Source organism: Tachyglossus aculeatus, chromosome 5, assembly GCF_015852505.1.
Source record: "Tachyglossus aculeatus isolate mTacAcu1 chromosome 5, mTacAcu1.pri, whole genome shotgun sequence".
NCBI classification, from domain to species: domain Eukaryota; kingdom Metazoa; phylum Chordata; class Mammalia; order Monotremata; family Tachyglossidae; genus Tachyglossus; species Tachyglossus aculeatus.
In genome coordinates this window covers 71,438,327-71,458,948 of record NC_052070.1, presented here as the reverse complement: position 1 = coordinate 71,458,948, position 20,622 = coordinate 71,438,327, and the positions used below count along the sequence as shown (strand labels likewise).

At 43.2% G+C, this 20,622-nt stretch overlaps 1 protein-coding gene across 6 annotated transcripts in view; it reads left to right on the top strand.

The window, feature by feature from the left end:
- MYO9A (myosin IXA) overlaps positions 1-20,622 on the top strand; it is a 322,627-nt gene that overhangs the window by 288,215 nt on the left and 13,790 nt on the right. For 4 of the 6 annotated variants that reach the window (XM_038746410.1, XM_038746411.1, XM_038746412.1 and 1 more), the window contains 9 exons: positions 2,000-2,047; positions 4,652-4,763; positions 8,562-8,623; positions 9,142-9,334; positions 10,905-11,033; positions 12,297-12,402; positions 13,278-13,409; positions 14,549-14,672; positions 16,234-16,287. In XM_038746410.1, coding sequence (XP_038602338.1) covers positions 2,000-2,047; positions 4,652-4,763; positions 8,562-8,623; positions 9,142-9,334; positions 10,905-11,033; positions 12,297-12,402; positions 13,278-13,409; positions 14,549-14,672; positions 16,234-16,287 — 960 coding nt within the window. The remainder of the gene's footprint in view (positions 1-1,999; positions 2,048-4,651; positions 4,764-8,561; positions 8,624-9,141; positions 9,335-10,904; positions 11,034-12,296; positions 12,403-13,277; positions 13,410-14,548; positions 14,673-16,233; positions 16,288-20,622) is intronic. The other 2 variants (XM_038746413.1, XM_038746409.1) reach the window with 1 other exon arrangement.

Here is a 20,622-nt window from a genome sequence, read left to right as displayed (position 1 = left end):
TCTTTAGATGAATCCTTGCTTATATGGTCTTCTAAAACCTGGCCATTTTCCTTTTATTCAACACTTTATATTGTTAGCTTTTAGGCACAAGGCTAACTGTATCAGTGAGTGGGTTGGTAGCACATGTGTGGGAAATGAAATAGAGGCAGGGCAACCAAGCAACTGTTTTATGAGGAGTTGAAATGGGGCATGACAGCGCAAGCAGGGCAGACCATGTTCTCTTAACTAAAGACTTGCTGTTGTGAGCAAGTGGGAGGGCCTTGGTTTGTGATAAGGTAGATGTTTTGCATCCTGAATGATGTTTAAAGTTTGGAGTATATGGTTAGCTCTGTATGAGCCAAAAGTCTTTGAACTGGACTATCTGATGGGGACCAGAATTAGGCCTAGGCCTCACTCCTAAGACACATATCCTGAGAATGTGGACCATATCCTTAAACGCTTAGTACAGTGCTCTGCACACAGTAAGCGCTCAATAAATACGATTGATTGATATCCTTCTACTTCTATCAAATGTTCCCAAGTGCCTGATTTGATTTTCTGCACACAGTAAGTGCTAAATTCAATACCATAACACGTGTTTTCATCATTAGTTTGTCTAGAATGCAGTTAAGGAATTAGGGAACTTTCTTCTGACAACATGACCCTACTTAAGCATAGAGTGCCGCTTGTGTGCTTTATGACGGGTCAGAATGGGTGGGACTTACAGCCCAAAGTTTTCTTAACGAAGGTTGTAAGAAACCACCCTCATGTTCTTGGAGAACTGGGCATAAATGCTGTTGATGTACCAGCCGCCGTGTGGAAGCCACACAATCCTGAACAGGATTAGGCAGGAGGGGAACACTGAAGGGCATTATGAATCTGTTGCAACCCACCATGGACCTGTTAGGGAGCTGGTCTGTGGAATGACCCATTTCCGTGCTGGAAACCTAACACTGGAATAGAGGATATTGTGGATATGGAATGAGGGATGTGAATGCCACATCATAGTAGCACCCCCTTATTGCAGCACACTCTACTAGACGCTTGGGAAGTAACTAAGTGACACATTCCCTGCCCACAAGGAGCTGACACTTGAACAGGAGAGGCAAACATAAGGTCATTTACTGGAGAGAGCCAAATAAATAATGATGGTGTTTGCTATGATCCCAGCACTGTGCTAAGCATTGGGGTGGATACATGCAAATAAGGTTAAACACAGTCCCGGTCCAACATGGGGTTCACATTCTCAGTCCCCGTTTTCCAGATGAGGAACCGAGCCACAGAGAAGTCAAGTGACTTGCCCAAGGTCACACAGCAGACACGTGGCAGAGCTGGAATTAGAACCCAGGTCCTTCTGACTCCCAGTCCCGTGCTCTAGCCACTGCATCATGCTGTTTCTCCAATACATTGAGCAGACAGGAGTGTTAAGAAGTGTATAATTAAGATCATAAGGGCTAGAGTTGGCTGACGAGTTCATATTTCATTCATTCAGTGGTATTTATTTGACTCAGGGTGGTGGGAAATGAATCAGTGAGAGCTTAGTAATGGAAGGGGGATATGAACTGGGGAGGATAGAGGTTCCAAGCCAGGAGAACAGCATGAGTGAAGGGTTGGGGTTGGAAGAGTCAAGAGTGAGGAACAGTCAGAAGGTTGGCTAGGAGGAGAGAAGACCGAGTTGGGGAATAGAGGTTGAAGAGCAGGTAGATATGGTGAGGTTAGGGAGTGGAGTGCCTTGAAACCAATCATGAGTAGTTTTTGTTTCATATACAAAGCATTGTTTGAGAGGACAGGCCTGGCTTTACCTGTCATAGCTGCTCTGCAGAGCAGTTAAAATCTTGCGACAGGTAGTTGCCCAATATGTGGGGTTTTTTTTACTACCCAAGGTAATAATGGTAAATTTTGTATGTTTGGAGTGAGTGGGATCTTAGGTTGAAGGGTGAAAAACATCTTTAAAATAGCAAGTAGAGCAAGGAAAGATCACAAAGCTCAGTAAAGCGGTATATCTTTTTTTTTTCCCTAGGTTCCAAAAGCAGAAAGAAAGAAGAGAAGGAAAAAAGACACTGATGTTGTGAGTTTTCTTACATAAATTACTTTTGGACACTGCAGTTTACTTAAAAGGAAATCCTGAAGAAATATTTGAAGCATGAACTATGCACTGTGCCCCACTCCTCTCTGTATGTGGCTGGTGTTTGGTTTATTCTTAATTCAACCCAGCCCATATTTGGAAAAATACCATTGTATTAGTGGGAGTTAAGAAAATCTAGTTAGAATAGTGATCTTTAACTGAGCTTGATGGCCGTGGGAAATAGCTATACAGCCAATGTGTAGTAATTATTTAGCAAAGTCCTTCACTGTAACAGTTTGAAGAGCCTCAAGGAAGAGAATTATACCTGGGGCAGAGTAAGCACTTAACACATACCATTAACAAAAAAAAAAAAATTGAACATTAGGAGCCAGATAATCTGCCTGTCCTAGCAGTAGTCAAGATTGTATTAGAGTACCACATCTATCCTGGATCTCTAACCAGATTGAGATGTGGAGAACTTGGAAAGGGTCCAGGAAAAAGGAATGAAAAAGACTAACTGTCCAGTGAGGAAAGGGCAGAGGAATTTGGGTTTTTGACCAAGAAAGGAAAAAGCTGAAAGTAAATTTAAAGACCTGAAAGTATATGAAGGACTATCGAGTCTACCAGCTCTATTGTATTGTACTTTCCTAAGCTCTTAGTACAGTGCTTTGCACACAGTGAGCACCCAATATATACCACTGATTGATTAAATATATGAGTGGTGGTGAGCTATTTTCACTTTCATGGATAACAAGACAAGAGTATGACCATTGGATTTAAGCTGCAGTAGGGAGAAGTGAAGGTATGTATTAGGGAGAATTCCTGATTACAAAGTTTGAGAGCTTCTGAAGGATACTGCTAAATGAGATTATAGAATCTTTCTCTAGAGTCTTAAAGTGTTAAGCAGCTCCATTTATGGCATTGTAAATGCAGCCACCAAGAAGCAAAGGGAAGGTGGGATGTGTTCAGTGACTTGCAAAGTCAGGTGCCCCATTGCTAGCCCCAGAGTTGTAGTATTTGTGCCTGTTTTCAGCCAGAGGGAGGATTCTTGGGGCTCCATGCTAGCATTCTCTACGGTTGTCCGGGTACTTTGCTGATACCATCCATTGACTCTTGGATTTGCGCCCAAGGGACTGCCTACTGAGATTTGGAGGAATGTCAAGGGCCTACTTCCATTTATGGTTGAGAGTCTCCAAATAGGTTTCACAACCATAGGTTGCTCAGACATTCTTTGGGTATAAACAGATAACTAGTATTTATGTGATTAAAAGTGTGAGCCCTATGTGGGGCAGGGACTGTGTCCAACCTGATTAACTCGTATCTACCCCAGCACTTGGAATAGTGCTTGGCACATAGTAAGTCCTCAACAATAACTATAGTTATTATTTACTTCCTCAGGGATTTCAAGAGCAACAGGTCTAGGAATAATCTACCTACGTCTATCCTGGAACTTGTTCCTAACTTCAACCAAGGAGTTATTATTAGTAATAATAATAATTGCGGTGATCATTAAGCATTTTACTATGCACCAAGCACGGTACTAAGCACCAGGGTGGATACAGGGTGATCAAGTAGGACACAAACCATGTTCCTGTGATGTTTATTCTCACCTTACAGATGAGGAAATTGTGGCACAGATAAACCACCCAGCAGACAAGTGTCAGGGCCAGGTTTAGAGCCGAGGTCCTCTGACTCTAAGGCCCCTGGTCTTTCCCTTAGGCAGGGCCCCCCAACGGGGGCCTCCCCCAAGCTCTACTTCCCATGTCAGCTGTTCTGTGGACATGCCACCCTCAGATCATTCATCTTGCTGAACCTCAGCCTTCCAGGCAAATACTAGTTCTTCCCTTTCCCTTTGTTGACCTAAAGTGAACCACTGTCTAGTGACTCTGGGCTCCTTTTTTCCTAGCCCCTTTCCCCTTGCCTAAATCCTCCCTTGCAATTGGCTGTGCCTCAGATGATGTAACCAGCTGAGTACTAAGCAGCTTATGCCCAAGAGCTTTCCCTCTGCAAGAATGAGCAGCTTCTCTGTTTTAGCAATCCCTGGACCTTTTTCCCCCTTTCCTCTGATGGGGGCCATCACAGATGGACATAATGACCTCGAGTTTCCCTCAAGAGGATAGAAAATGGATATTTGGTAATTATTATAATTGCTCTGCTACCTGGTTAGTGTTGTAGTCTTATAGGGTCATTTCAGCTGAAATTAGTTGCATCCTAAACATGGATATGAAACAACAAAGTGTTTCCAACTTGGGGCTCCAGTCAGTCACAGATATTGTCCTCCCAGTTTAAAATGTCACCCCGACCTAAGGTAGAAGTCATTTTTGCATTGTCACACAGTTCAGAATGTTTTGGTTTATGTAGTTGCTTGTTTGAACACGGAAATGACAGGTTATTGAAGAAGTTCTGAAGAGTGGATCATTTTATATATTTTATAGCAAAAAGTCTTCTCTTATTCCGTGTTTTAGTCTGAAGTATTTAGCTTCAAGACATCTAGAGATCTGATTTGGATCAGTTTGCTTGCACACTTGTCAGTGGAATGGAGATGGGAGCACAATCATGTCCTATTCAACAGTGATGTTTTATCTAAAGCACTCTGTTTTGTTAAAGGTGGAAGAATACAATGGCCATATCTTCAAGGCCACCCAGTATAGTATACCTACTTATTGTGAGTACTGTTCCTCCCTGATATGGATAATGGACAAAGCTTCAGTGTGCAAACGTGAGTATTGTAGACTTTCTTGGGATTTCTAAAAATTAGGAGTAAAGGGAACCTGAGTTGTCTTTTCATCGATCTCATTTTTCCTTCAGCAATGGTTCTGAAAAATTAAGTGCCAACTATCATTTTTTCAGTTGGTCCTTTGTGCTTGAATAGCCACCATTGTGAGGAAATTCACCTATTTGTGAGATTGTCGTGGCCAAATCAGGACCCACATTGAGTGCACAAAAAAGCTGTCCCTTGAAGAACTATTAATTATGAACTTTGTTAACAGACGAAATGACCAGCTGCATTATGCTCCAAAACCCAATCAATCATACTTTTTGAGTGCTTACTGTGTGCACAGCACTGTACTAAGCACTTGGGAGAGTAAATATAACAGAGGTGGTAGACCCCTTCCCTTCCCATAACGAGCTTTACAGTCTAGAGGGGGGAACCAACATTAAAATAAATAAGTACATTACTAATATGTACCTAAGTGCTGTGGGGCTGAGGGAGGACTGAATAAGGGTGCAAATCCAAGTGCAAGGATGATGCTGAAGGGAATGAAAGAAGAAAAAATGAAGGCTTAGTCAGGGAAGGCCTCTTGGAGGAGATGTGCTGTCAGTAAGGCTGTGAAGGTGGGGAGAATGATTGTCTGTCCGATATGAGGAGGAAGGGCTAGAGGCAGCGTATGGGCAAGAGGTCAGCAGCGAGATAGAAGATATCAAGGTAAAATGAGTAGGCTGGCATTAGAGGAGCAAAGTGTGCAGGCTTGATGTTGTGAAGGTTGAACCCACAAGATGTAGTGACAGATCGAATATGTGGATTGAATGAGGAGCAGTGTGGCATGGGGTTGGGAGTCAGAGGACATGGGTTCTAATTCCGGCTTGCTACTTGTCTGCTGTGTTACCTTGGCCAAGCCACTTAACTTCTGAGCCTCAGTTACCTCATCTGTAAAATAGGGATTGACTATGAGCCTCACGTGGGACAACCTGATTACCTTGTATCTACCCCAGTGCTTAGAACGGTGCTTGGCACATAGTAAGCACTTATCAAATGGTATTTATCATTATTATTACTATTATTGTTATCACTATTAGTAATAATAGTAATTATTATTAATAATAATAATGAGAGATGTGAGTCGAGGATAATGCCAAGGTTACAAACTTGAGAGACAGGAAGGATGGTCCTAGCTACAGTGATGGGAAAGTCGAGGGGAGGACAGGGTTTGGGCAGGAAGCTAAGGGGTTCTGTTTTGGACATATTGTTTGAGGTGACCATGGGACATCCAAGCAGAGATGTCCTGAAGGCAGAAGGAAATGCGAGACGTCAGAGAAGGAGAGCTATCAGGGCTGGAGAAGTAGATTTTAGAATCATCTGCGTAGAGATAGGTGGTAGTTGAAGTCATTGGAGTGAATTAGTTCTCCAAGGGAGTGGATGTAGATGGAGAATAGTAGGGGAATAGTAGATGGAGAACTGAACCTTAAGGGACCCCCACAGTTTCGGGGGTGGGAGGCAGAGGAGGAGCCCACAAAGGAGGCTGAGAATGAGCAGTCAGAGATATGAGAGGAGAACCAGGAGAGGACATGGGCTGAATGGTTCTTCAGAACAGAGTGGAGTGGGGAGAGGAGAGACAGGATACAGGGAGGTCAGCGAGGATGAGCAACTCCAGCGGTTGCCCATTCACCTCTGCATCAAACAAAAGCTCCCCACCTTTGGCTTTAAAGCACTCAATCACCTTGCCCCCTCCTACCTCACCTCGCTACTCTCGTACTGCAACCCAGCCCGCACACTTCTCTCCTCTACTGCTAACCTTCTCACTGTACCTTGGTCTCATCTATCTCGCTACTGACCTCTCGCCCACATCCTGCCTCTGGCCTAGAATGCCCTCCCTCCTCAAGTCCAACAGACAATTACTCTCCCCCCACCTTCAAAGCCTTATTGAAAGCATATCTCCTCCAAGAGGCCTTCCCTGACTAAACCCCCCTTTTCTCTTCTCCCACTCCCTTCTGAGTCGCCCTGACTTGCTCCCTTTGTTCATCCCCCCTCCCAGCCCCAAAGCACTTATGTACATATTTGTACTCTATTTATATTAATGTCTGTCCTCCTCTAGACTGTAAGCTCATTGTGGGCAGGAAATATGTCTGTTTATTGTTATATTGTACTCTCTGAAGCACTTAGTACAGTGCTCTGAACACAGTAAGTGCTCAATAAATATGCGTGAATGATGTTAATGCATTAGTCAAGACAGGAAACAATGAGTGCTTGGATTATCATGTAGCAGTCTAGAGCATCTGGAGATGTTATGAAGGATAGAAGCAGAAGGAATTTGTGACAGATTGAATGTGTGGGTTAAATGAGAGAGATGAGCCATGGTTATGGGCCTGCGAGACAGGGAGGATGGTGGGGCTGTCTACAGTGATAGGAAAATCAGCGGGAGGAAAGGCTCAGAAAGACTTTAAAGATGGGAGAACTGTGGTCTGTTGGATATGAATAGGAGCATTCCAGGCCAGTGGGGGAGGGTGTGAGCAAGAAGTTGGCTGCAGGAAAGGCAAGAATGAAGCATTAATGAGTGAATAAGTTAGTGAAACATTTAGTGCCTAAAAGCCAGAAATCAGGCATTTATGCTTGGTGCATGGAAGAGTGGGCAACCCTGGAGGACTTAAAGGAGGGGAAGACATGTGCCTAAAGGTGTTTTAGAAAATGGTCCAGGTAACAAAGTGAAGTGTGGACTGAAGTGGAGATAGACTGTGGGCAGGGAGTTCAGCAAGGAAGCTGTTGCCAAAGTAGAGCTAGGATATGACAGGTGCCTGGACCAGCATGGTGGCCTTGTGAATAGAGAAGAAGAGAAACATTTTGGAAGTGTTGAGGAGGATGAACCATTTGAGAGTATTGGGCAAATGATCCCAGGTTTGTGGGCCTGAGCAAGAGAGGGGATGATGGTGTTGTCAACTGTGATGGGAAAGTGATGTGGAGGAAAAAACTGGGGAAGAAAGATTAGAAGCAGCATGGCCTAGTGGATAGAGAATAGGCCTGGGATTCTAATCCCACGTCCACCATTTGTCTGCCGTGTGACCTTGGGCAAGTCACACTTCACTCTCTGAGCCCCATGTGGGACATGGACTGTGTCCAACCTCATTAGCTGCTATCTACTGCAGTACTTGGAACAGTGCCCGGAACATAGTAAGTGCTTAACAATTAACATAAAAAAGAACCAATTTTGTGCATTGCACACTCTGTGGAATGGACTTGGACATTTCATGAGGCCTACAAACTGGTTAAATTTAATTACACGTCCTACAGTTGTCCTGATAATAACAGTCACATCCCCAAATACGGAAGCTCCTCATTTATGGTCTTCCCTTCTTTGACCCTGACCTAATTTGAAATAGCTCGTATCTGAATTTTGTTTATTTCACTGACTGCCAAGCTCAGATTTGCAGTCCAAGCAGCTTTGGAAGTGCAGTCAAACTCTGGCATATAAACCAAGTCGTAATGATTAGAAAACTGAATTGTGAGCAAAGAGTTTTGCCAGCACTCTTTACACAACTTTGGGAAGCTGGCAAATTCCATCATGTGAATTCTTCCTTGAATAAAATGGGAGGAATACTTTAGTGTCTCATGAGTGTTTTGTATATATTAATGTGATAAATGTCTATACCCTTTTTTGTGCATTTGTACTATGTATAAATGCAGAATGTTTTGTGTGGTTTTTCTGACCATCAGTCATGTAAATACAGATGTCAAAAAGGAACCTTTAAACTTTTAAATGTCACTGAAGTGTCAGAAGTGTTTCAGCTTGACCTTATTTTGCAGTCTGCAAGTATGCTTGCCATAAGAGGTGCTGCCTTAAAACCACAATCAAATGCTCTAAAAAGGTAAGATAATTGTTTTCTTGGGCTGAACTATCAGCAAAATTAACCGCATTCTGTTTTCATTCTGCATTACTAATAATAACCTCTCAGGTGATTTGGTGGTTTTTGTTAAGGAAACTAGGCTTCAGTAACTCACTCATTTACAAGTGCTGACTTGATTTAGCATTCCAGTAGTGGTAATAATACATGATTATACAAATCAAGCAGATGCAACTCTTAATGAAACAGAAGATACAAGGTAAAATGTAGCTCATCTCCTAATCCTGCCAACTCCTGGCTTCAGAGCTTGAATACAGTGGAAGGACAATGTTGGGGGGTTGGGAGAGGGTGTCTACAGCCCCAGTTCTCAGGCCCTGTATCACCTTTCCTATGAACAAGTGCTGAATCAACAACCTACGCTTCAGCAAGTCTTTCTTTATAAATGCCAAGTCAACCCTATTTCTTAGCCACTATTAGCCCCAATGCACCTATCTAAAGACATTTGAATAAATTTTAAAAGGAAATCTCTTCCTTCCAAATAGTACGAACCAGAGCTTTCGTCTCGGCAGTTTGGAGTCGAACTGTCCCGGTTGACGAATGAAGAGCGAACAGTTCCCATTGTGGTGGAGAAGCTCACAAACTACATAGAAATGCACGGGTTGTATACCGAGGGAATTTACCGCAAGTCTGGCTCAACTAATAAAATCAAAGAGCTACGGCATGGTCTAGATACAGGTAAGATAAGAGTATCTTTGAGATAAGTGCCCGGATGGCAAACTAATAATGTTTTTTGAGTCTAATATTTAAATAGAAAATGTTGTGCTTTGAAACTGGCCTCTACATATGGAAGCTCATTTCATGTACTTCCTGGGTTGTAATCAGTGGTGTTTATTGAGTGCTTACTGTGTGCACTGTACTAAACACTTGGGAGAGTACAGTAAAACAGGGTTAGAAAACACATTCCGTGCCCACAACAAACTTACAGTCTAGAGGAAATGAAAAGAAGGCAGTAATATAGATGTGGACATTGTACTTGCCTCTACTGGAGTTTATTAAGTTCCCTGGTTTCCTAACTACATCCTAGCTTTGAGTATGTGCAGTAATACATTAAACTGAAAATACTATCAAACAATCAATCAGTGGTATTTAATGAGCACTTAGTATACAGAGCTCTCTACTAAGCACTTGGAAGAGTACAATACAGCAGAGTTGTTGGTGGACACGTTCCCAGCCAACAAGGAGCCTACAGTCTAGAGGGGGTGGTAGACATTAAAATAAATAACAAATATGTTCATAAGTGCTGTGGGGCTGAGGGTGGGGTGAATAAAAGATACACATCCAAATACAAGGGCGATACCACTTAATTTCTCTGTACCTCAGTTACCTCATCTGTAAAATGGGGATTGACAGTGAGCCCCATGTGGGACAACCTGATTACTTTGTATCTGCACCAGTGCTTAGAACAGTGCTTGGCACATAATAAGCGCTGAACAAATACTGTCATTATTATTATTATTCATTCATTCATTCAATCATATTTATTGAGCACTGTGTGCAGAGCACTGTACTAAGCACTTGGGAAGTACAAGTCAGCATCATATAGAGGCGGTCCCTACCCAACAACGGGCTCTCAGTCTAGAAAAGAGAGAAGGAGTAAGGAAATAAACTTTTCTTCCATTACTTCTGCCTGCATTTCTGCACCATTTTAGTTGATCTTTCTTGCCAAATCAACCCTAGCCAAAAATTGAGTGCTGATCCTTATTCCACAACTCTTGACTGATTCTTTGGTACTTTCTCCCTTTATCCATTTTCTGGAACCAACAGGGAGTAATAAAAGGCAGAGAAAGAGAAAACATTCTGCAAAGAGCCCAGAATTTGCTACCCTTTCAGTAGTTTTCACTGAATGTGGGAGAAAAATTCATAATTCCCTGAAAGAAAGCAAAAAATGTTTCAGTAGACACTTAGGACTGATGTATATTCATTTGGAAGCCTCCGGGAACACATGTTCCTGTATGTATTGAAGTAAAATTTGAAGGGGAATTTTGTCATCTTCCAATCTGAGTTATCGTGAAAAATCAGACTAACTCAAACTAAAAATCAGCTCTTTTTGCTATCTGACTCACAATGGCCCAACAGTATGTGTGAAGGTATATGAAGAATTTAAAAATTATTATATCCAAATTCAGTTTGTCTTGGAAACACACACAAATTCCTTTCAGTGAGAACTATTATTGGTATGACTTGTTTGGATTTTTTTGGTTACATATTTGAAATCTTTACTTCCTTCGTCATCTCTTGAGAACAGATATCGACAATGTGAATCTAGACGACTACAACATTCATGTTATTGCGAGTGTATTCAAACAGTGGCTGAGAGATTTGCCCAATCCTCTCATGACTTTTGAACTCTATGAAGAATTTCTCCGAGCTATGGGTAAGACGGTCTTAAAGTTTACCATCAGCCCAAGGAGTGATGGCCAGCCAGTTACTCTTGTTAGCTGTCTTTTCTACTGGCCAGGGGGACTTGTTTCAATCATATTTTACACAAGTAATTTGACATACAGCACCATCACACACACACCAAAGCAGTCTTAGGAAAGAGCAAATGGAGAAATCGAAAAGGAAATCAAAGAGAATGCTCTTAGGTGGTTCAGCTCACTTATGTTGTGAGGTAGTGTCAGAAATTGTCATGTCCCTTAGTCTAATGCTAGAGCCTTTCAAGTGTCTGTGAACACATCTTCCTTCTTGCTCCAGGAATGGGCAGATAACATTATCACCAGTGAAAAGCTAACAGTAACATAACAATAAACTCAAAGACTGCCATATGAAGAAATGGGATTTCTCGAAGCCAAAATATGAGATAATGACCAAAAATTCATCTATCTAAAAATCCACACGTTAAAACGCCTACTAGAGTGAAGAGGCATCATAATATATTTTTGAAAGAGAGAAAAGTTTCACCAACTTGCTTCCACAGGGCCCAGATAGAAAACTATGTGCATTTTTTGCCGCTTACAAATATATTTAGTTATCCACATTTGAAGAAGGCACCACTGATGGGGAAGTTCACCTATGAGTGCATGAGATCCTGGAAAGTCCAAGGCAGGATTCACGGTCCCAGCCATATTAGGGACCCAAATATGTTGTCCTTTAAGTTGCGCTTCATTTGCGGTCCCCGGAGCTGTTTTCTCTTGTGCCTCCCTCTCTCTCAAAATTACAGATAGCTGACTTATTCATATTTATTGATTGCTTACTTTGTGCAGAGCACTGTAATAAGCGCTTTGGAGAGTCAGTATAACAGAGTTGGTAAACAAGTTCCCTACCCACACCAAACTAAGAGTCAAGAGGAGGAGACAGACATTAATAATTAATCTGCTTTAGAAAATTAGATATTGTTAAAGCCACATTACCTAACTCAATCTAAAATGTTTATAGGGCTTTGGTCATGTAAAGGTGGCAGGGATTTATTTCTACTGCCTATTACTTCAGGGAAACTAGAATTTTCCTGGAGGCAGATAGCCCTTTCTACAGCACTATCTGCTGGTCACCGTATCTCCTTCAATTTTGAGCAACCCTGGAAGATTGAGGTGAACCAGGATGTGACATTTGAAACATTATTAGCCATCACTTCCCCTTTTCCAGAAGGCTTGAGAATGTTTGGGCCTGGTTTTACTCTTGTTTATGTCACTCTGTCCAGGCCTGCAGGAAAGGAAGGAGATCATCCAAGGAGTGTACTCTGTAATTGATCAGCTCTCCCGCACCCACCTCAACACCCTGGAACGGCTCGTCTTTCATCTTGTCAGGTGATTGCCTCGAACAAGGTGGATTTAATCGTTTTCTTTGGCTACCCTCAACACCAATAACTCTCTTCTGGAGTAACAGTGATGGCTATATCAGTAATTCCTTTAAGGTGTCCGTACCTAACTAGAAATGTATTTAAAAGACGCTAAATAGGAGCACAGGAATGATGGTCTTCCCATGTATATTTTATTGACTGGCATGAAAAGTATTGCAAGAAGAGTATTTGAGAAACCGATTAAGAAGGATGCCTCAGTCTTACACTGAGGCTCCTAGTACCCCAGCACTAACAGTACCCAGCCTTCCGTTTCACAAAAAAATTGCCATGGCCCTGCCACCAGGGTAAGTAGAATTGTTTAGCCTTCTGAAAGTAAAGCGTGTTCTTGGGTCTTTACACAGTCACTGCAGTTTGGGACCCATGGGTATGCTGCCTTATTTGAGAACCGCGTTATGTGCAGAAAGAAGGCAGTCAGTACTTTGGCTTCTGAGATAGAGTAGAACTGCCTAGAAGTGGTTTCACCAGGCATATAAAATGAGTCTGCCTCTCTGCTTCATTTTTTTGAGCAGAAAGGGAACTTTGAATTGCAGTTAATCACCGTCAATCCTTCAGGAGGTACACAGACGGTTGGCTTCTCAAGATGGTTGATTCCTAGAGCAAGATATTGTCATGTGGCGCTATTTTGTATATACTGGTCCCGTCATAATGGAAATGATTGCTTCAGACAGAATAAGTAAGAAAAATAACGGCATTAGTGCATCTCTGCATCTTTGCAGTTTTCAGAGAAATATAATTCCTTCTTTCCAACTCCTTTCTGGTAGCTGTACCAACATGCACCATCTTTGCAGCCTGATTTCTGATGTGTTCATTACTATTCCGTAGGATTGCCCTGCAGGAAGAGACCAATAGGATGTCAGCTAATGCGTTGGCCATTGTCTTCGCTCCCTGTATTCTCCGCTGCCCGGACACCATTGACCCTCTGAAGAGTGTTCAGGACATTAGTAAAACAACCACGTAAGCATCACCACTCATTCATTTCCAGGCTATCTCATTCCCACTGTTTTGGGCAAGAACTGTTAGTCACCTGCTCCAGAAATCATTTTTAAAATGTATCTCTGTCCTGCAATACTGTTAAGTGATTGAAGATTCCTTTAATACTGCAGAAGGGGAGGTATTGTTCTGATTCCCTTCCTAAGCAATATTCATTGCCTGTTCTAGTATGGGGAGAAGATTGTTCAGATCAGGTTAAGGAAACTTTTGAAATTTGATGATCACTTTAGATTATTTGGTTTCTGAAGACTTTCCTCTGACTCCCTTTTCTTTTAAAATTGAATGCCATATCCCAGCTCCCTGAAACCTAGTCTTTGTCCATCAGAGGATAAATATGAGCAGGTAGCCAAGGCACAATCTTAAGGCTCATTCAGTTGAAGACATTAGTACAGTGCTTAGTACAGTGCCTGGCACATAGTAAGCGCTTAACAAATACCACTATTATTATTAAGCTTGCCCCCCTTCTCCTAACTTTCTTTTTCTATGTTTTCCTTATGCATTCCTGATGAATGATCATAAAAGACCATTATATTACCCGTATCTAAACCTGGGCACCATCAAAATGTACTTCCCCTTTCAACACTCCCTCTCTCTCTCCCTCTGTCTCTCTGCTCCTTTCCCTTGTCCCCTTATTCTCTCTGTCAGCCTTTTCTTAATGGTATTTTTTAAGCACTTACTAAGTACCAGGCAATGTACTAAGCACTAGAGTTAGATACTAATCAGGCTGGACACAGTCTCTGCCCCACATGGGACTCACATTCTTCATCCCCATTTTACAGATTAGGTAGCTGAGGCACAAAGACAGTAAGTGACTTTCCCCAAGGTCACATAGTGGCCTTGAGGCAGAGCCGGGATTAGAATCCAGGTCCTCCAACTCCCAGGCCCGTGCTCTTCCATTAGGCCATGCTGCTTTCCTAGCCCTCCGTGACCTGTCACAATCTCTCCACTCCTATCCAACTCAGCTGGATTTAAACCAAACCATGGTGAACGGAATACTCCCCTGTCCCTAGAACCAGGTGGAACATGGGCCGTTCCCCCAATATCACAAATTTACTGGGATTATGGTCTCCATTTGACAGCTTTCATTCTCTTTTCCTCTACAGCTGTGTGGAGCTCATTGTCACAGAGCAAATGAATAAATACAGAGCTCGTCTCAAGGACATCGATAGTCTGGAGTTTGCTGAGAACAAAGCAAAGAGCAGGCTGTCCCTGATTCGCAGATCAATGGTGAGATGCTAAAGATGCTGCCACTCCAGCAATATCTGGGCGGGCCTTCTCTTTTCAGTGATATGTCAGTGGTATTTATTAAGCGCTTATGTGCAGAGCACTTTAGTAAGTGCTTGGGATAGTACAGTACAACAAAGTTGGCAGGCGCATTCCCTGCCCACAATGAACTGTCTAGAGGGGGAAACAGTCATTAATATAAATACATAATTTAGAATATATAATTTAAAGATAGGTACACAGATGCTGTAGGGTCAGGGTGGGGCCTTCTTCCCACTCCTGTCTTCAAAAGAAATCGGGGTAGAAGGGAACATAGTATCTTCACATTTTCTGCACTGTGATGTACTCTCGTCACTCTCTAAAAAGGATGAAGGTGATATTATGATACTAGGATTATAAATGCATTATCTTTCTTTTGAGTTTATCAGTAAGATCTGGATTTTTTCAGTGTGCTATTTTTAGAATAGATAATTAGCTGTGACTGAAAATCCACTCTGTTCTCTCTTCCTTTCCTTTTCACTAATCCAGTTTAACCTTTTCCTGATGCCTTAACTTCCCCCTTCCATTCTCTAATCCCATTACATCCCTTGGGTCAGAACAGATTTGGCCCTCCCAATTGTGCCAGTGTCCTGCAGTTTTGGAGCTCAAAGTTTTTTAAGGCTAATTCCATGTAGACAGGCTTCCATCAGGGAGCTTGACTCAGGGTCTGGAGGGTTTTTCCTCCTTGGTTTGTTCTCACTCTCTGGGGAACGCTTTGTCCTGTGATCGACTTTCTTTCCCACCCTCCTCTTTTTGAAGATTTCCAGACCGCTTAATACCCTTAATTTCACACACACCTACCTTTGATTCTACCTCCATCCGAAAAGTAAGCTCCAATCTATAGGACTTGGAGCCTGAGAATTTAGTGAACTAGTCCATGCAGAAAACCTGATTTTCTCCTATTTGACCTCCTCTCTCCCTGCTAGTAAGATGGCCCTGATCAATTTCCAGTTGACCAAGCCATGCTCCTGCCAGTTAGAACTACATTAGTGCCACACCAGCCCCATTAAAGGCTCACCCTTCACTGTCCCTCACCTGGCTCTGGGGAACTGAGTATTATCTCCTCCATAGCATCATACCCACGGCTTTGGTTTAGATTTTAATTCGATCCATTTGCTTATTTATTTCTTTCTTGTTGGGCATAGGCGAACATCCGCATGTGCTGCTTTCTCCTGGTAGAACAAGGAGGAAAGAAACAAGGCTGATCACATGACAGACATTCCAGATTTGTGCCACTGAAAGCAAGAGCAAATGCTCCATTTAAAAAAGAAAAAAGTCAAAATCTCCCTGTGGCATGTTCGAGTGCTTGTCTGTGAAGCCCAGCCAGGGCTCAGTCTGATTCCAATAGATGCCTTTTGCTTTCCCACCCAGCTATTTTGCAAAGCTTAAGGGCCAGCTGTGCAGTCTGCCAGTGTCGCAAAGCGCTGACAAATTCATCCCATTAAAGTACTAACCTCCTCTTAGAAGGCCAGTGGCATGAGTACTCTAACTTTCTGCTTTCCTTTTCATGTTGATTTTAATCCAGAAACCTGTACTAATTGCAGTTAGATTTATGAGCATAACCCGCAATTCAATCCCGGTATGTATTAATTGCACTGTGCTCCATCACAGCCACATTGATTGCATCATCGTGTTGTAACTCATTCAGGAGCCTTGCTGCTCTGCCCATCATCATCATCTGTGACTGCAAACATTCACACATATGCAGACCCAGGGCCTGTCTGCAGTGAAATGAGATGCGGGGGGGGGGCGGGTGAAGGGCTTCCCACTTGAAGACACTCTTTCCTGGAAGGGCCAGGAGATTGTGGCAGCGAGTGGAGGCGCATTCTGATTGCTGGTTTAATTGGCACACGTCAGCCATATCTGCTTTCAATCAGCTGTTTTCTGAAGGCAGCTGTACTTGTTCTCAGCTCTCTCATTCTGCCCCGCTCCTCTTCTGTAGTCATAGGCTACACCCCAGAGAAAACGATAAATGATGGCAAAAGAAGGGAAGGGACTGTATCTAGAAATGTAACTAGTTTGAGGAAAGAGATCCCTTTCAGGTGGCAACAGATAAGCCCAAAATCTTAAAAAGAACCTTTTACTCACAGGGTTTCCCATTTCTGGCGGTTATTCTACTCAGTTTTCCTTTCCTCCTTTTTCTGCCCTCCTAATGTCAAATGTGCTTTGCAGTTCCGCTTTCCTGTTTGTAATTTAGTTGTTCTGAAGCCTGTTTGATGTAGTGTGTACCATATGAAGGCTAATGATAATTGTGGTTGGTATTTGTTAAGCACTTACTATGAGCCAAGCACTGTTTGAAGCCCTGAGGTAGATACGGCATATGTGGATCAGACACAGTCCCTGCTCCACAAAGGGCTCACAGTCTAAGAGGGAGAAGGGCTTACTCTGTGCTAAGCACCAGAGAAGGAAAACGATAATCAGATTGGACACCTGGGGCTCACGGTCTAAGTGGGAGAGAGAACAGGCATTTAATCCCCATTTTACAGATGAGCCAACACCGTTGTTGGGTAGGGACTGTCTCTATTTGTTGCTGAATTGTACTTTCCAATAGCTTAGTTCAGTGCTTTGCACACAGTAAGTGCTCAGTAAATACGATTGAATGAATAAATGAATTCAGGCACAGAGATGTTAAGTAACTTGCCCAAGGGCAGACAGCAGGTAAGTGCCAGAGCCTGGATTGGAACCCAGGTCCCCTGACTCCCAGGCATGGGTTCTTTCCATTAAGCCATGCTACTTCTTTAGTAATAATAGTGATGGCGTTTGTTACGCGCTTACTATGTGCCAAGCACTGTTCTAAGCACTGGGAGGGGGGGGGCTAAAAGTCTTAATCCCCATTTTATAGATGAGGTAACTGAGACCCAGAAAAGTTAAGTGACTTGCCCAAAGTCACACAGCAGACAAGTGGCAGAGCCAGGATCAGAACCCATGACCTCTGACTCCGAAGCCCGGGCTCTTTTCACTGAGCCACGCTGCTTCTCTTTAATAATATTCTCATTACGGGGCTCCACCCTTCCAGAAGATTGAGATTCTCGAGAGCTGCCACTATGCAGGATGGCCACTGCCCTCCCTACCCCACCACAAGCCAACCATCCTCTCACCTCCCTTGTTGTCCAGTGCGGCAGTTGCTCTCTAGATCGGCGCTTAAAGCGGTGCTTGGCACGTAGTAAGTGCTTAACAAATTCCATCATCATCATCCCCTCCCCTCCCCGCCCTAGGGGCACAAGGACCTGGCACTGTCTGGAGTTCTGTCAGAGACCATGCAGCAGAGTGTCCATCCAGCCCATGTGGGGAAGAGAAGGGGAGTTTTAAAGAAGGGGCTTTCACTCTCTTAACCTTACCCTCTGCTCACCAGAATGGCCCATAGTCCCTTAGGCACTCCTCAGAGAACTGAAATTTAGGAATGAGCATAAAATTCTGCCTAGGATGACTTCCCTCACAGATTTCTTCCTGCTCCTCTTCCAGGTCACTCATCCTTGCCCCTCTGCAGCTAGCAACAAGCAGATAGCTAAACCGTCCTCTAATGAGGGTTAAATGAGCGTTATTCAGGCCCATAATGAGGGCTCTTGTCCATCACCATCATCCTGGGCTCATAAACAGAAAACATATTGGCTTTTTAGTCAGAGAGGAGAACCATGTTCATTAAGTTGTGCTCCACTGCTTGTTTTTAGTATGCAATTGTGGTAGAATGCTATTGATAAATTAGGGAACATAGTATTTATTGAGCAACTACTCTGTGTAGGGCTCTGTACCAAGAGTTTGAGAGATAGGTATTGATTTAGGTGACAGAAGCCCTGCCCTTAATGTGTTTACTAGAATAACAGGGGGACAGACAGGCAAAGCGTGCATCTGTCTGGGTTCAATACGATCAGGTGTCAGAAGAAACGGGTGTGCACATGGTGGGTGATGTCATTCAAGCCGTGGGTACGATAATGGGATTTCTCCTTAATGTGAGGTTCTTCAAGAAAACAACCCTCTCTATTTGAGAACTGAGATGGTAGAAAAATGTTATCAGTCAGTTGCAACCTAGTAGAGGGGAATGATGGTAAAGTGTTTGAATATTAGACCCCTGGAAACTTATTTCCAAGCCCTTTTAGTAGCCAAGTACCTCATCCCTGCCCTCCCCAGCCTTTTTCCCCTCATTCCTCCAATCCTGGGAATGCTGCCATATAGCTTATGTGGCACCAGAGAAATGACTGTTAATGGTTTAGTGCTAAAATGAGCTCTTCTCCAGGATGAAGTACATACAGGGTTTCCCATTGGTTAGCAGTAGCTCAGTTTGATTCAGACAATAACATGTCATCTTTACAATAGGCATTCCCTTTAAGTTAACTAGTGCTTTGGAAGTGCAGGGTTTTTCTTGTTGTCACTACGAAAACACTGATATTTCCTACTGATTGAAAAACCACAATTTCAGTGCATCCCCTTACATTAACAAACTTCTTATTTCAAATTTACAAAGCCTCTGAGGATAAATCACATGTAAGATTTGAAGGTGATTTTTGTACTCATTTGGAGGCACTAATCAATAAGCCCTTCATTTTTAATTTTAAGCCGTTCATTTCTAGGAACTGAAAAATGCATACACACAGCACTACAGCAAAGTTTGCCTTATCTCAGAGTGGGGTCCAAGGTAAAAAAAAAAAGTCTTCTAAAGGCAATTTCAGATTACTGAACAAATCCCTCCAATGCTGAATTGATTTCTCTGCATCTTGAATTTCTTCAATCTGATACAACTGTGGCCCTGGCCTGTCCTTAGGCATAACAAAAAAGAAGTGTATTCTTCCAGTATTATCAGCCTCTCTGCAGAGCTAAGTATTATCTTAGCGATGAAAAATCAATCTAAGCTGTGTCCCTTACCTTAGCAGATTTAGGGAATTAAAAGAACACAGTCACATGAGAGCTTCAGTTGTTCTCCTAATCCAGTTCTCGGTTCCATCAATAAAACCTGTTCTGTGACTTCCCCTGTCTTCTGTTCAGGGCATTTTGGGGCCCAGGATGGAAAGAGCCCAGGCTTGGGAGTCAAAGGTCGTGGGTTCTAATCCCAGCTCCACCACTTGTCCCCTTTGTGTGTGACTTTGGGCAAGTCACTTAACTTCTCTGTGCCTCAGTTACCTCATCTGTAAAATGAGGATTAAGACTGTGAGCCCCACGTGGGACAACCTGATAACCTTGTATCTATTCCAGCGCTTAGAACAGTGCTTGGCACATAGTAAGCGCTTAACAAATACCATCATTAATATTATTATTATTCCCTCCTCACCTTCCTTCTCTCCCCCAACCCAAGCCTTCGCTAGCAGGAACAAGTGATCAGAAACTCAGCAGAGTGGGTGGGGAGGTGGGGAGAATCAATCAATCATATTTATTGAGCGCTTACTGTGTGCAGAGCACTGTACTAAGCGCTTGGGAAGTACAAGTGGCAACATATAGAGACGGTCCCTACCCAAAAGTGGGCTCACAGTCTAGAAGGGGGAGACAGAGAACAAAACCAAACATATTAACAAAATAAAATAAATAGAATAGATACATACAAGTAAAATAAATAAATAAATAGAGTCATAAATATGTACAAACATATATACATATATACAGGTGCTGTGGGGAAGGGAAGGAGGTAAGACGGGGGTGATGGATAGGGGGACGAGGGGGAAAGGAAGGAGGGGGCTGAGTCTGGGAAGGCCTCCTGGAGGAGGTGAGCTCTCAGTAGGGCCTTGAAGGGAGGAAGAGAGCTAGCTTGGCGGATGTTGGGAGGGAGGGCATTCCAGGCCAGGGGGATGACGTAGGCCGGGGGTCGATGGCGGGACAGGCGAGAACAAGGCACGGTGAGGAGATTAGTGGCAGAGGAGCGGAGGGTGTGGGCTGGGCTGTAGAAGGAGAGAAGGGAGGTGAGGTAGGAGGGGGCGAGGTGATGGACAGC